The sequence below is a fragment of the Dendrobates tinctorius genome, unplaced genomic scaffold (genome assembly GCF_039654945.1).
Source record: "Dendrobates tinctorius isolate UK_male_01 unplaced genomic scaffold, ASM3965494v1 ptg000117l, whole genome shotgun sequence".
In the NCBI taxonomy this organism is placed as follows: Eukaryota; Metazoa; Chordata; class Amphibia; order Anura; family Dendrobatidae; genus Dendrobates; species Dendrobates tinctorius.
The window spans coordinates 6,201,499-6,214,875 of NW_027361785.1; the positions used below are offsets into that span (position 1 = coordinate 6,201,499).

General features: G+C 44.5%; 1 protein-coding gene across 1 annotated transcript in view; it reads left to right on the forward strand.

Moving 5' to 3' along the window:
* The window catches only part of GCC2 (GRIP and coiled-coil domain containing 2), a 108,246-nt gene that overhangs the window by 67,500 nt on the left and 27,369 nt on the right, over positions 1-13,377 (forward strand). Inside the window, exons 13-16 of the mRNA XM_073590486.1 lie at positions 5,870-6,032; positions 7,212-7,312; positions 7,406-7,483; positions 7,911-8,048. Coding sequence (XP_073446587.1) covers positions 5,870-6,032; positions 7,212-7,312; positions 7,406-7,483; positions 7,911-8,048 — 480 coding nt within the window. The remainder of the gene's footprint in view (positions 1-5,869; positions 6,033-7,211; positions 7,313-7,405; positions 7,484-7,910; positions 8,049-13,377) is intronic.

The following is a 13,377-nucleotide window of genomic DNA, read 5'->3' on the forward strand; positions in this document are numbered from 1 at the left end:
TGTGTGACTGTAGACTTATGAATCTCCCCAGCACATGCACTGTGCGCAGCAGGGATTCACTGGTTTCTGAGCTGGGACCGGAGGATATGTATGAGTTATACATATGTTTTATGGCCTTGTTCAGCATTTGTTGTTTTCCCTGTGTAGTAATGCCTGCACTGGCCTTGTGCTAATTGGTTAATTACTGATTGTGACCATTTGGTGCCTGATGCTAGCAGATATTTCATTTCATATATATTTATCTCTGGCTGGGATAGCACGCGTGCAACAGATATTAAGTGCAACAGGATAAAGTGCTTGGCAGTTAGACAATGGCAGTTGGACAGGGCAGGAGACAGGCAAGGTGCATTAGTTTTTCATACAAACATGCTTCTTGGTCAGTCGTACTACATTATGTATTGATCATATCAATCTGCTGCTTATTTGTTTTTACTTCTGCTTTCTCACAACTCGCCCGCACATTCTGTGCACTCTCTCCATGTCCACCCCTCCCTTCTCCCATCTCTCGTGTATAACTCTGAGGCTCTACTGACATTTCTTACCCACTCCAAGCCATCCAATGCCTCCATGCAGCTCTCAAAACGTTCATACAAATCATCCCACCACCTCCTGCTCTTTCTGTTTTTTCTCCTTTTACTAGTTGCAGGTGACATCTCCCCCAACCCTGGGCCTCCCTCCACCAGCATACATTACTCTCCTCCAGCTGCATATAGAAACCCTGCTAATCTTATTAACATTCAGTGCATGCCTTCTCCTGTCGCTTTCCAATGTGCTCTCTGGAATGCACGGTCTGTGTGTAACAAACTAACTTACATTCACGATTTTTTTCCTCTCTAATTCCCTTAACCTTCTGGCTTTAAAGAAACCTGGATCCAGCATTCAGACACCACCGCTGCTGCCGCTCTCTCGTTTGGTGGGCTGAAATTTTCACATATCGCCAGACCTAAGAACAGACAGGGTGGAGGTGTTGGTTTGCTCCTTTCATCACAATGTGCTTTCCAGGTCATCTCCCCGGTTCCCTTACTTACTTTTCCTTCCTTTGAAGTCCATGCCGTCAGACTCTTTAAGCCCTTCTCCTTACGAGTGGCGTTTATCGCCCTCCAGGCTCCTCCCGCCAGTTTCTAGACCACTTTGCCACCTGGCTTACTCACTTTCTTTCCTGTGACATCCCCACCCAATTCATGGGAGACTTTAACATCCCCATCAATGATCCCCTCTCCCAATCTGCCTCTCATCTTCTTTCTCTAACTTCATTTGGCCTCTCACAGTTCACTAGTTCTCCTACACATGAGGACGGGAATACTCTGGACCTGGTTTTCTCCCATCCCGGCTCGCTGCACAACTTTACTAACTCCCCTCTCCTGCTCTCGGACCACAACCTTCTTTCCTTCTCTGTCAAGAATTGTCTCCTCACCCGGGACACCCCCACTTACCACACTTATAGCAATACACGTACCATTAATACCCAGCAGCTTATGGACAATCTTCACACATCTTTAGCTCCCATCTCCTCCCTCTCCTGTCCAGACTTGGCATTGTCACACTTAAATAATACACTGAAGAATTCCCTAGATGAAGCCGCACCTTCTACACGCAGAAAGACCCCACACAGGCAACGGCAGCCCTGGCACACAATGCAAACACGCTTTCTTCAGCGCCGCTCAAGGTGTGCAGAGCGGCAGTGGAGAAAATCTCTCTTAGCAGAAGACTTCACCCACTATAAGTTCATGCTCAAAACCTATAACTCTGCCCTTCATCTGGCCAAACAATCTTACTTCACCACCCTCATCACCTCATTATCCAACAACCCAAAACGACTTTTTGAAACCTTAACTCCCTCCTGAAACCTAAAGTACAGGCCGCCATCACCAACCTCAGCGGTGAGGATCTGGCCACTTATTTCCTAGAAAAAATCAACCACATTCATCAGGATATCTCAGCCCAATCTCCTCAGTGCCTGGAGCCCCTTCCCTGCCGCACCTCAAGCTCACTAGACATATTTGAGCCTGTTTCAGAAGAAGAAGCTTCCAAGCTACTCGCTTCTGCTAGGCTTACAACCTGCTACAGTGACCCCATTCCTTTACATCTCCTGCAGTCTCTCTCACCAGTGGTCACCACTCACCTGACTAAAATATTTAACCCCTCTCTTTCTTCAGGTGTATTTCCCTCCTCATTTAAACATGCCATCATAACCCCTTTACTTAAAAAGCCATCCCTGGACCAGAACTGCACTGCTAACTACAGACCGGTCTCTAACCTTTCCTTCATCTCCTAACTCCTGGAACGCTTGGTCCACTCCCGTCTAATCCGCTATCTCTCGGATAACACTCTTCTCTACCCCTTACAATCTGGTTTCCGCTATTTACACTCCACTAAAACTGCCCTCACTAAAGTCTCTAATGATCTAATAACAGCTAAATCAAAAGGTCATTGATCCCTGCTGATTCTCCTGGATCTCTCTACCGCATTTGACTCTGTGGATCACCAGCTCCTCCTCACTATGCTCCGCTCTATAGGCCTCAAGGACACAGCCCTCTCCTGGTTCTCCTCCTACCTCGCTGACCGCTCCTTCACTGTATCTTTTGCCGGCTCCTCATCCTCTCCTCGTCCCCTTACTATCAGGGTCCTGCAGGGCTTAGTCCTAGGCCCCCTCCTCTTCTTTCTATACACTGCCCCTAATGGACAAACAATCAGCAGATTTGGGTTCCGGTATCATCTCTATGCTGATGACACCCAATTATACACTTCTTCCCCTGATATCACCCCTACCCTAATTCAAAATACCAAGGATTGTCTGTCTGCTGTCTCTAACATCATGTCCTCCCTCTATCTGAAACTAAATCTCTCCAAAACTGAACTTCTTGTGTTTCTCTCCTCTACTAACCTCACTCTACCTAACATCGAAATAACCCTGGGGGGTTCAACCATAACTCCCAAGCAGCATGCCCGCTGTCTTGGGGTCATATTTGACACCGAACTTTCCTTTACTCCCTATATCCGATCACTCACTCGCTCTTGTCACCTGCATCTTAAAATCATCTCCAGAATCCGACCTTTTCTCACCTTTGAAACTGCTAAGAATCTTACTGTTGCTCTTATTCATTCTCGTCTGGACTACTGCAACTCTCTTCCGATTGCTCTGCCTGTTACCAAACTTTCTCCTCTCCAATCCATCTTGAATGCGGCAGCTAGGGTCATATTTCTATCCAGCCACTTCACCGATGCCTCCATCTTGTGCCAGTCATTACACTGGCTACCTATTCGCTACAGGGTCCAGTATAAACTCATCTCTCTCACCCTCAAAGCTCTCCACAGTTCTGCACCGCCTTATATCTCCTCTCTCATCTCTGTCTATCACCCTACACGTGCCCTCCGTTCTACAAATGACCTAAGACTAACATCCCCCGTAATCCGAACCTCGCACCTCCGTCTCCAAGACTTCTCTCGTGCTGCGCCAGCTCTCTGGAATGCACTTCCCCAGACGATCAGACTGGTACCTAGCCCCGACCTATTCAGATGCGCTTTGAAAACCCATCTCTTCAAACAAGCCTACCACATCAACTACTCAGTAAACTAACTTTGCCCTGTTCCCTCCTTCCAAATATTATTCTGAATCTGCACCCTACTATTCATCTGTCTCCACACCCTCCATGCACACGATAACTGCACTTGGTACTTGACTATTCCACTTAAACACACGGGCTGATGACCGGATCATGCAGCTTTATATGAAAATCCCTGTTTATTATAATTGTCAGACCTGAAATAACAAGCACTTCTCACCTACTGTGTCCCCCCCATTTCCTTGTAGATTGTAAGCTTGCGAGCAGGGACCTCACTCCTAATGTCACTGTTTAACTTGTCTTAACTTGTATTGAATTTGTCTGTACATGTCCCCGCCTAATTGTAAAGTGCTGCGGAATATGTTGGCGCTATATAAATAAAAATTATTATTATTACATACTCCTGGCCACAGCCTGTCCAGTGGGCGTGGCCTACATACACTTGTATAGAGCGAGGCCACGCCCTGACTAGTGACTCTGCTGTCCAGTGGGTGTGGCTGACTAGAGGGTGCGGCCTCGCTCCATATAGGTGCATAGAAAGCAAGGCCATGCCCAATGGTTGGGAGAGTGTATAATTGATAACTACCCTCCGGTTATACCCCACAGCGCACAAGTGAGTATGGAAATAGAAAAATTGCTGCTGGATTGATATAACCTATTATGAATCCTTTATTTAATTTTAATGTGTTTTGACCACCAAACGGTCGTAATCATATCAATATTTATTATGATATGACTAAGGCTACTTTCAGATTTGCGTTCGGAGGTGCAGGGCCGCCGCTAAGCTCCGCCCCCGGCCTCGCCTCCGGTCACCTCCTCCTCTGATCGCATGACGCTGCATGCGATCAGCATACCCTATAGTTAGCGTTGGGTATGCTGGTTGTGCGCTGGTACAATTTTGCAGGCGCTTGCGCCCTTTTGGCGCTGCGCCGAGCGTGCAAAAATGCAACACGACGCGTTTTTGTGCGCTCGGCGCAGCGCCAAAAGGGCGCAAGCGCCGGCAACAGTATACCGGCGCACGACTAGCGTACCAAACACTAACTATAGGGTACGCTGATCGCATGCAGTGTCATGCGATCAGAGGAGGAGCTGACCGGAGGAGGCGCGGCCGGGGGAGGAGCTTAGCGGCGGCCCTGCGCTGCGCCTCTGAAAGTAGCCTAAGACTATTTAGCGGTCGAAACAAATAATTTCTTAACACTTTTTTTAAATAAATTAATCATATTATTTTATAAAAATCCAGCAGCACTTTTTCTATGAACTGTACATCACATGATGTCAAGGAGACCCTGCCCAAAATGCAATTCTATAGTCTAGACCATTTGCTGATATTATGCCAGCTAGCTATGATGGGTGAATTCAACTATTGAGGTCTGTGGGTTTTCATGCAGAAAATAATAATTGCAGGAGGGGGAAGTCAAGATGTGATCCTCATTTAAACCCCTGGCTCACCATTAAAGGGGTTTTTCCATGAAAAAAGTACATTTTAATCAATAGATTTTGAAATGATAATAGGTTCCACTTAAAAAAAATGTTCCTGTGCTGAGATAATCTTATAAATGTGTCCTTGCTGTGTACTGTGTAATGGCCGTGTCTGACCGTACGGGAACATGGTCTGATCATACCACAGCTCCTGGGCAGGGGGGAAGCAAGAGAGTGTACAGACAGGACAGCTGGGGATCACAGCTGATTGTTTCTGTAAGATAAAACCTATTTAAAAACAGGCTGATAAATATTTTATCTTACAGAAAGAATCAGCTGTGATCCCTTTCTGTCTGTATACTCTCTTGCTTCCCCCCTGCCCAGGAGCTGTGGTATGATTATACCATGGTTCTGTATGGTCACACACAGCCTCTACACAGTACACAGCAGGGGACATTTATAAGATTATCTCAGCACAGGAACATTTTTTTTTTTAACACATCGAATTTTGTGATATATTATTATTATCCTAGATCTATTGATTAATATGTACCTTATTCATGGGAAATTCCCTTTTTAAGGGGTTGTTCACATTTCTTGGGAAAAGCTCCTAGCATACATCTCGAGCAGTGGGCTGCAACATATCTCACTTTCTAGGCTTATAAAGTGTAGGGTTTTTTCTATGTAAAGGATTTGTGCATTGTTGGCTTCTTAGGCTTTTATATACAGTTAAGAAAGGAAAGGTCCAGTGAGAATGTAAGAAACACTCTTTTGGGTACACTTGGCCAAAATGTTATGTTATCAGGTGCCAGATTTTTACTACTGTAGGGAGTATTTTTAGTTTTCTAAAAAAAATGTCTAGTCTCTGTGGTCACTGTTTCATTCAGGATGCCCAGAAGAGCACACTGATGGACATGGAAATAGCAGATTATGAACGCTTGGTGAAAGAGCTCAACCAAAAGCTTACAAACCAGAGCAGCCAGCTGGAGGACTTGGAGCAGGAGGTCCGTGTGCAGAAGCAGAAGCAGGAAATTCTACAAGAAGAAATATGTAAGAAGCGTATTGGTCAGATTCTGTAGAGACCGGCGGCCACATTCCTGCACTGCTTACGCTAGACATCATCCCCCATTCTGTTATGACAAGCCATTCCTCCGTACTCTTATAGTTATTACTTATAGTGGGATTACGGTGCTGCACAAAGTCCTCTGTATTATTGTTTGCTGATTTTTTTGAAACCCATGTGAGCAAGTTTTCTATTCCAATTTTCTAGCTAGCATTTAATCACCTGCACAAAACTTATTGCTTACTATATGTATTGTGGACCCTCTTTTTTTTTTTTTTCTTTTTTTTTTTTTCCCACTGACCCATTTTTTTTTCTACATTTTTTTTTAAATAAAACATGCATGCTGTGACTGGTTAAGCATGCCAGCTTAATTCAGTGGCGCCCTGTTTAGGATACAACCCGCTTTGCCCTTCTTTTCTCCCTGATGGTTTTAGTATGATGGCTGTACCCTAAGCTTCACCAGAATTAATCACCTGTCTAAAGGGTAAGTGATAACTTGCTGATCTCTGGAATTCCAACCGATCCTGAGTACTAGGCTATGAAATGCCTGTCTGAATAGAGCAATGGCTGAGCATGCATTCCACTGGTCCTTTCATTCCTTATGGGACTGCCAGAGATAGCAGAGTATGTCCGTACTATAGAAAAGGTGGTAATAACCCTATAAGGTCCTACTCGGACAACCCCTTCTTAATCGGTATCAAGAGGAAGTCAGAGGTACGGCTGGCCACTCGCTTCCTCGTGATGTCTGATTTGTCCGAAGGTGGGGACACGGAATCCAGCGCTGACTGGGCACAGATATCGCTTGATGTAACAATTTGACGCAAGCCCCTGGAGAGCGAATACCAACAATGCTGGAATGACACTGACACAGAAGGGGAGTATACAGTAATTGTTATTTCTCTGGGGGCAAACATGCTGATTGAGAGGGTGTTGTCCGAATAGCGGACGACCCCTTAAAAAATAGTATTTTTATAGCAATAACGAACTACAGCTGGAAACCAAAAGTGATTACGTCTACGAAGCCCCCGTGAATATTCACTTTATATCTTAGTAAAATGTGAGCAGTGTGTAAATTGTAATAATATGTGTAGTGGAAAGACAGGTTTTATTTTTGCTTCAACAATAAAATATGAAACTTATCTTCTGCATTCTTTTTTTTTTCCTAGCATCACTGCAGACAACCTTGGAACAGCAGGAGGAGCGCAGTACAAAGATGAAGCAACTGCTGGTAAAGACGAAAAAGGAGCTGGCCGATTCTAAGCAGGCTGTAAGTCCAGAGTGGTGTCACGTACCATATGGATGATTGTTTTCTGGGATATTTATCTTGTTATTGATACTTGTATTATACTGTATGCTCCAGGAATCGGATCTTCTGATATTTCAAGCCTCACTAAAAGGGGAACTGGAGGCAGCTCAGCAATATGTGGAAGCTTATAAGGTAACATTGTAACCTGGCTAAGACTTTTTGCTTTTCCTGTGAGATTATCTTTAGGCTTGTTACATATAATTTGTATCATTGCAAATAAAATAGTACTGTTTCAGTGTCTACCTAACACTCATGCTTGAAGAGAGAGCTTTCCTGAAAAATTTCTAGAAAATGTGATGGTGTGTGCCAATTTGAGTTCCCTTATCTGTAGAATAAACTGTGACTATTTGCTGTAGTTATCCATCAATGGTTGCTCCCAACATTTAATAGACCTGATTTCCTGGAACACAGTCTGCAAGAGCTGTGTCTAATTTATACATAGGTGCACGCCTCTCGTAAATGAGTTGCTTTTTATAAAGGTCGGTGTATAAAATGTTGGTCTGATCAAATTCCCTCTGTGTTCTATGATGAGATTTAATGTCCTTTCTTCTCTATTTAGATTCAAGTAGCAGAACTGACGTCGGAGAAGCACAAAGTGCAGGAGCAGCTCAGAGCGTTGACGGAGCAGCACAACCGAGCAGCCAACACGTACCATCAAAAGCTGTTAGCTCTCCAAGAGGAGGGCACCGCTGCAAAGGTACGAGCTGCACCCGCTGCATATTGTGTGGCTAGAAAACTGCTTCACATATCAGTCTTTAACCTACTTTGAATCAATGTTGTGAAAGTGTCTTTTTACAGTTCATTTTCCATTTCACAGGGTCTATTCCCATTCTCTTCATTCTGTTAGCTATTTTTTTGGATTCTAGTCATGTGTGATATTATAAAGATCCAATAATCTGGCATGGCTCGATATACTTATGGTCCCCATGCACATGTAGATGAAAGTTGGCCAAACCTGCCAAACATCTGTTTGTACTGGTGCCTCCTGACTCTTCTATCGACAGATGAAGCCGCAATTTTTCGTTTTTAGTGAAGATAAACCATTGCGGGGTTTACTCACCTCTGACTATTGAAAGCATATGAACGCTCAGCCTTGCCGAGCATCCATATGTATGTGGGAGTCACAAGACATAGTTGTCTAACAAAAAAAAAAAAAATCAGACCGTTATCCCATGAGTCTGGGCAACCTAAGTTAATTTTCACAAGTGCTGCTCCACAAAAAGTTGGACAGTGAATCAGCACCGAGGTGACGGGGGACAGATCACTGGACTGTGAGTGATGGAGAATCTGGGGGAAAGGGAAATAACGTTTTCCTTCTTTCTCAAATGTTGTTCTTGTGGACCAACACGAGTACCTTTTATGGTCAAAGTCTTCAGAAGTTCTGGATTGTAACTTGGCAGTAAAGTAAAAATTGTACTTTTTTTTATGACTTAACCCCTTAACGACCAGGGGTATTTTTGGTTTTACATTTTCATTTTTCCCTCCCCTTCTTTCCAGAGCCATAACTTTTTTATTTTTCCGTTTATATGGCCATGTGAGGGCTTATTTTTTGCGGGACGAGTTGTACTTTTAAATGACATCATTGGTTTTACCATATCGTGTACTCGAAAACGGGAAAAAAATTCCAAGTGCGGTGAAATTGCAAAAAAAGTGCAATCCCACACTTGTTTTTTGCTTGGCTTTTTTGTTAGATTCACTAGATGCTAAATCTGACCTGCCATTATGATTCTCCAGGTCATTACGAGTTCATAGACACCAAACATGTCTATGTCCTCTTTTATCTAAGTGGTGAAAAAAAATTCCAAAGTTTGCTAAAAAAAAAAAAAAAATTGCGCAATTTTCCGAGACCCGTAGCGTCTCCATTTTTTATGATCTGGGGTCGAGTGAGGGCTTATTTTTTCCGTGCCGGACTGACGTTTTTAATGATACCACTTTTGCAGATACGTTCTTTTGATCGCCCGTTATTGCATTTTAATGCAATGTCTTGGTGACCAAAAAAACATAATTCTGGCGTTTTGAATTTTTTTCTCGCTACGCCGTTTAGCGATCGGGTTAATGCTTTTTTTTTATTGATAGATCGGGCGATTCTGAACACGGCGATGCCTAATATGTGTATGTGGGATTTTTTTTTTTACTGTTTTATTTTGATTGGGGTGAAAGGGGGGTGATTTGAACTTTTAGGTTTTTTTAATTTTTTTTTATTTTTAAACATTTTTTTTTTTTTTACTTTTGGCATGCTTCAATAGCCTCCATAGGAGGCTAGAAGCTTGCGCAACCCGATCGGCTCTGCTACATATGGGCGATGAGCAGATCGCCCATATGTAGCAGATTTACTGCTGTGCTTTCAGTGCCGACCACCGGGTGGCGCTGAAAGCCATATGCCTGGAACAACCATAGAGGTCTCATAGAGACCTCTGGTTGTCCAGGCAACATGGCGCCGACCCCGATCACGTGACGGGGGTCGGCGATGATGTCATTTCCGGCCCGGCGGCCGTAAATGCTATTTAAATGCCCGCTGTCAGCTTTGACAGCGGCATTTAACTAGTTAATAGGTGCGAGCGGACGGCGATTCCGCTCGCGCCTATTGCGGGCACATGTCAGCTGTTCATAACAGCTGACATGTCCCGGCTTTGATGCGGGCTCAGCGCCGGAGCCCTCATCAAAGCAGGGGAAATGTCTGATGACGGACTGTGTCAGTCATTGGACATTAAGGGGTTAATGTCACGCAATGTAAAATGAGATTCCTGTCAGGTGGATGGGAGCCACTCATTTATTTTTGGCTTACTCTGGATCTTATGTTAACTGTATTGTGTTTGAAATATTTGCTTTTTTTAAATAAAAAAAAATTAGAGGAACTCTTCAAAGCAAATCTGTCACCAGATTTTCGCTACTCCATCTGAGAATCCGCATGATGTAGGGGCAGAGATCCTGATAACATTGATGTATCATTTAGTGGGCTGCTTGCTGGATTTTTGATAAAATAATACTTGTTTTCTCTGGTACACATGTGCTAGTTCTCTGTATACCCTCTCACACCACTGATTGGTACATTTCTGTATACACCCTGCATAGGCAGAAAGCTGCCAATCAGTGGTAACTTGTGCAGGATACTCATACACTGTGATAATTTCAAGGCAGAGATGTAGTAATAAATAATGTAATGTAATAAAATCATTTTCTTTCTATAGCACCAACATATTTCGCAGAGATAATAAGGATATTACAAAGTAACACACAGTTCAACAATTACAGGAGGAGTGAGCACCCTGCTCACAAGCCTACAGTCTACAAGGAAATAGGGGAGACATGAAAGGTAGAAAGTGCTTGTCATGATCCAGCCATCATTATAATAGCAGGGCTCCTCAATTTTCCTGACTCCGACCCCACAGCACTTGTCATGCTGAGCATGTACATACAGTGCAGCACAGATTCATCTGAACTAAAAGCCGAGATCCTTAGATCAGGAACAGACATTTATTTCATAACTTTCCCAAATTCTTATCAAAAACATTACAACACATTCTGCATTGTACTGCTTTACCCAATTACCGTATAAGCCGAGATTTACGGCACTTTTTTTTTGTGCTGAAAACACCCCCCGTCGGGGGAGAGGGAGCGGCGGAGCAGCAGCTGGAGCCGGCGGTTGCGGTTGTAACTGTGCCGCTGCTAAAAAGAAATGAATATTTATTTCTCCTTCCTCCATGACGGCACCACGGAGAGAGGGGATCCGCCCCACGGGGACAGGAAACCTACCGATAAAGAGGGGGTACCTCTCTCCCACATCAGTTGGTTTCCTGTCCCCACAAGGGAACCTACAGACTTACCGGATGACGGGGCCGACCAGTCTGGTGCATTGCAGCGGGAGCCCCCTGTCCCTGCTGGGGCGGTTACCCGAGGCGCCACCGCTGGGGTCAGCGGGACTCCAGGGTGTGCGGGGGGACAGACGGCAGCAGGAAAATCCGTCCCCCCTCGGGATGGCGTCCTTCCATGCCGGCTGGAAGCAGACCCTGGGCAGGTACCGGGGTGGGAGTGCGCCAGCGGGCGCAGTGACAGCAGCAGCCGCCGGCTTCCAGAAGACATCATACTAACCCTCCTCGCGCCATCACTGTTTCTGTATCTCCGTTGTTCCCGGTGCCAGCAGCTCTTCCTGTGCTGAGCGATCACGTGGCACCGCTTATTAAGGTAGTGAATATTCACTGCTCTCCACTCCCATAGCGTGGAGCGCATATTCATTACCATACTGTGCGGTGCCACGTGATCGCTCGACAGGAAGAGCTGCTGGAAGCCGGAACGAGGTACTGCAATGGCACGCTGGATGAAAGTGAGTAGGATGAGTTTTTTTTCTTTGAAGCATGCATACTAGGAAAGGGGGGCATACAACGACAGGACCAGCGGAGCCATGCATACAACGACGGGACTGGGGGATCCATGCATACAACGACGGACCGGGGGATCCATGCATACAACTACGGAACCGGGGGGGATATACATACAATGACTGGACAGGGGGAAGCCACGCATACCAGGACAGGGAGGGTATATATTTTACGAGTTGAAGTCAGTACATTTTATACCAACTCCACCAAAATCGACACTCTGACTCAATGACTCAGACTCTGAATCCAGAGCTCTGAAATCGGGCATTTCAAATAATCTGCATGAGCCGTAATCAGCCAGTATCTGTGTAAGTGCAGTGCTTGACAAAGACCTGTTATAGGTTGAAACGTTGTATTTAGATGTCGGAATAAACCCTTTTTCTTTGGATTTCATCACCTGGGATTGGATGCTGTTCTTCTTCTACTTGAAGTTGTTGCTTTTCCAAGTGGGTTCCTTGCGGTTTGAACGGGCGTCCACACTTAGTGAGTGCTGTTAGCCTTTCTCTTTGAGTGCTGTCAGCCAGATGGAGAACAAAATGATAAGTGCTCGGCATGAACTAGTAATGCCTGATGTCTGTAAGGGAAGTTATGGAAAGCAAGATTTATCATTGCATACAATCTGCAACTCTAGTCACACTCAGCAGATTTGTAGCTTGAATTTATGCGACCGAGATTCAGTTGTACAAATCTGTATGGCAGTTTTACTGGATTACTGTAAGCCATATACTAATGAATGGGAGAGTCACAGACATTTCTGCTACAATCTACGGTGTGTGAGTTCACATTAATACTTCTTATAGCTGAGAGGTGAATACATTTTTGTATGAATTAAAGGTCTCCCTAAAATATGATGGTTATTGAAGGTTCTAGATCATTTGGAATGGTGGTCCTCTGGATTGTCTGGTCCTACCTCCCATACAGTACATATAATTGGAAGCCTTCTTTCCTGCTGGCTCTCAGCCTGGCGAGCTGAATGCAGAAAGTTGTGCTGGCGGGATCCCACTGCTCACATCTGTTCCCCCGCTGACCTTGTGCTTCCTGCTGTACATTGTATGAACCACTGACACTTCCTGTCTTCTACTCCTCCGTGTAAGAATGTGAACCATTTCCAAGACGCTGAGTTCCTCTGGTGTGTCATGTCAAATACGTTTATGTCAAAAGACAAAACTATTGTAGGAGTCATACCTTTATTGACTTCCTGGACATAATGTTTACTTGCAAGCTTTCAGAGCACAGGGGTCCCATCATCAGGTGGGCTTACATATAAAGGACGGAGAGAAGAGCACAACATTTATCAGATATTACAACAAGACAATGTACGGGGGATGGTATATTATTGAGAAAAGTCAAAATATCACTTGTAGAATACATTTTAATTGCACTAAAGTATTTACCATCACATAGCTTTTTCTGGATAAGGCTCTGTTCACATCTGCATTGGTTATTTGTGTTGTTCTGCCTGGGTCCTAAGAACAGAATCATGAAAATAATGGATGTGTCAGACCCCCCAACAAGGCTAATGCTGATGACGCCCGACAGAACTCACTATAATGGGGACCGTGGGGTTTCTGTGATTATTAGCCATACACACCATGTTTTACTGTATTTCTAATGGATGCCACTAATGTCTTTGGGCTGTGAAAATCCGTA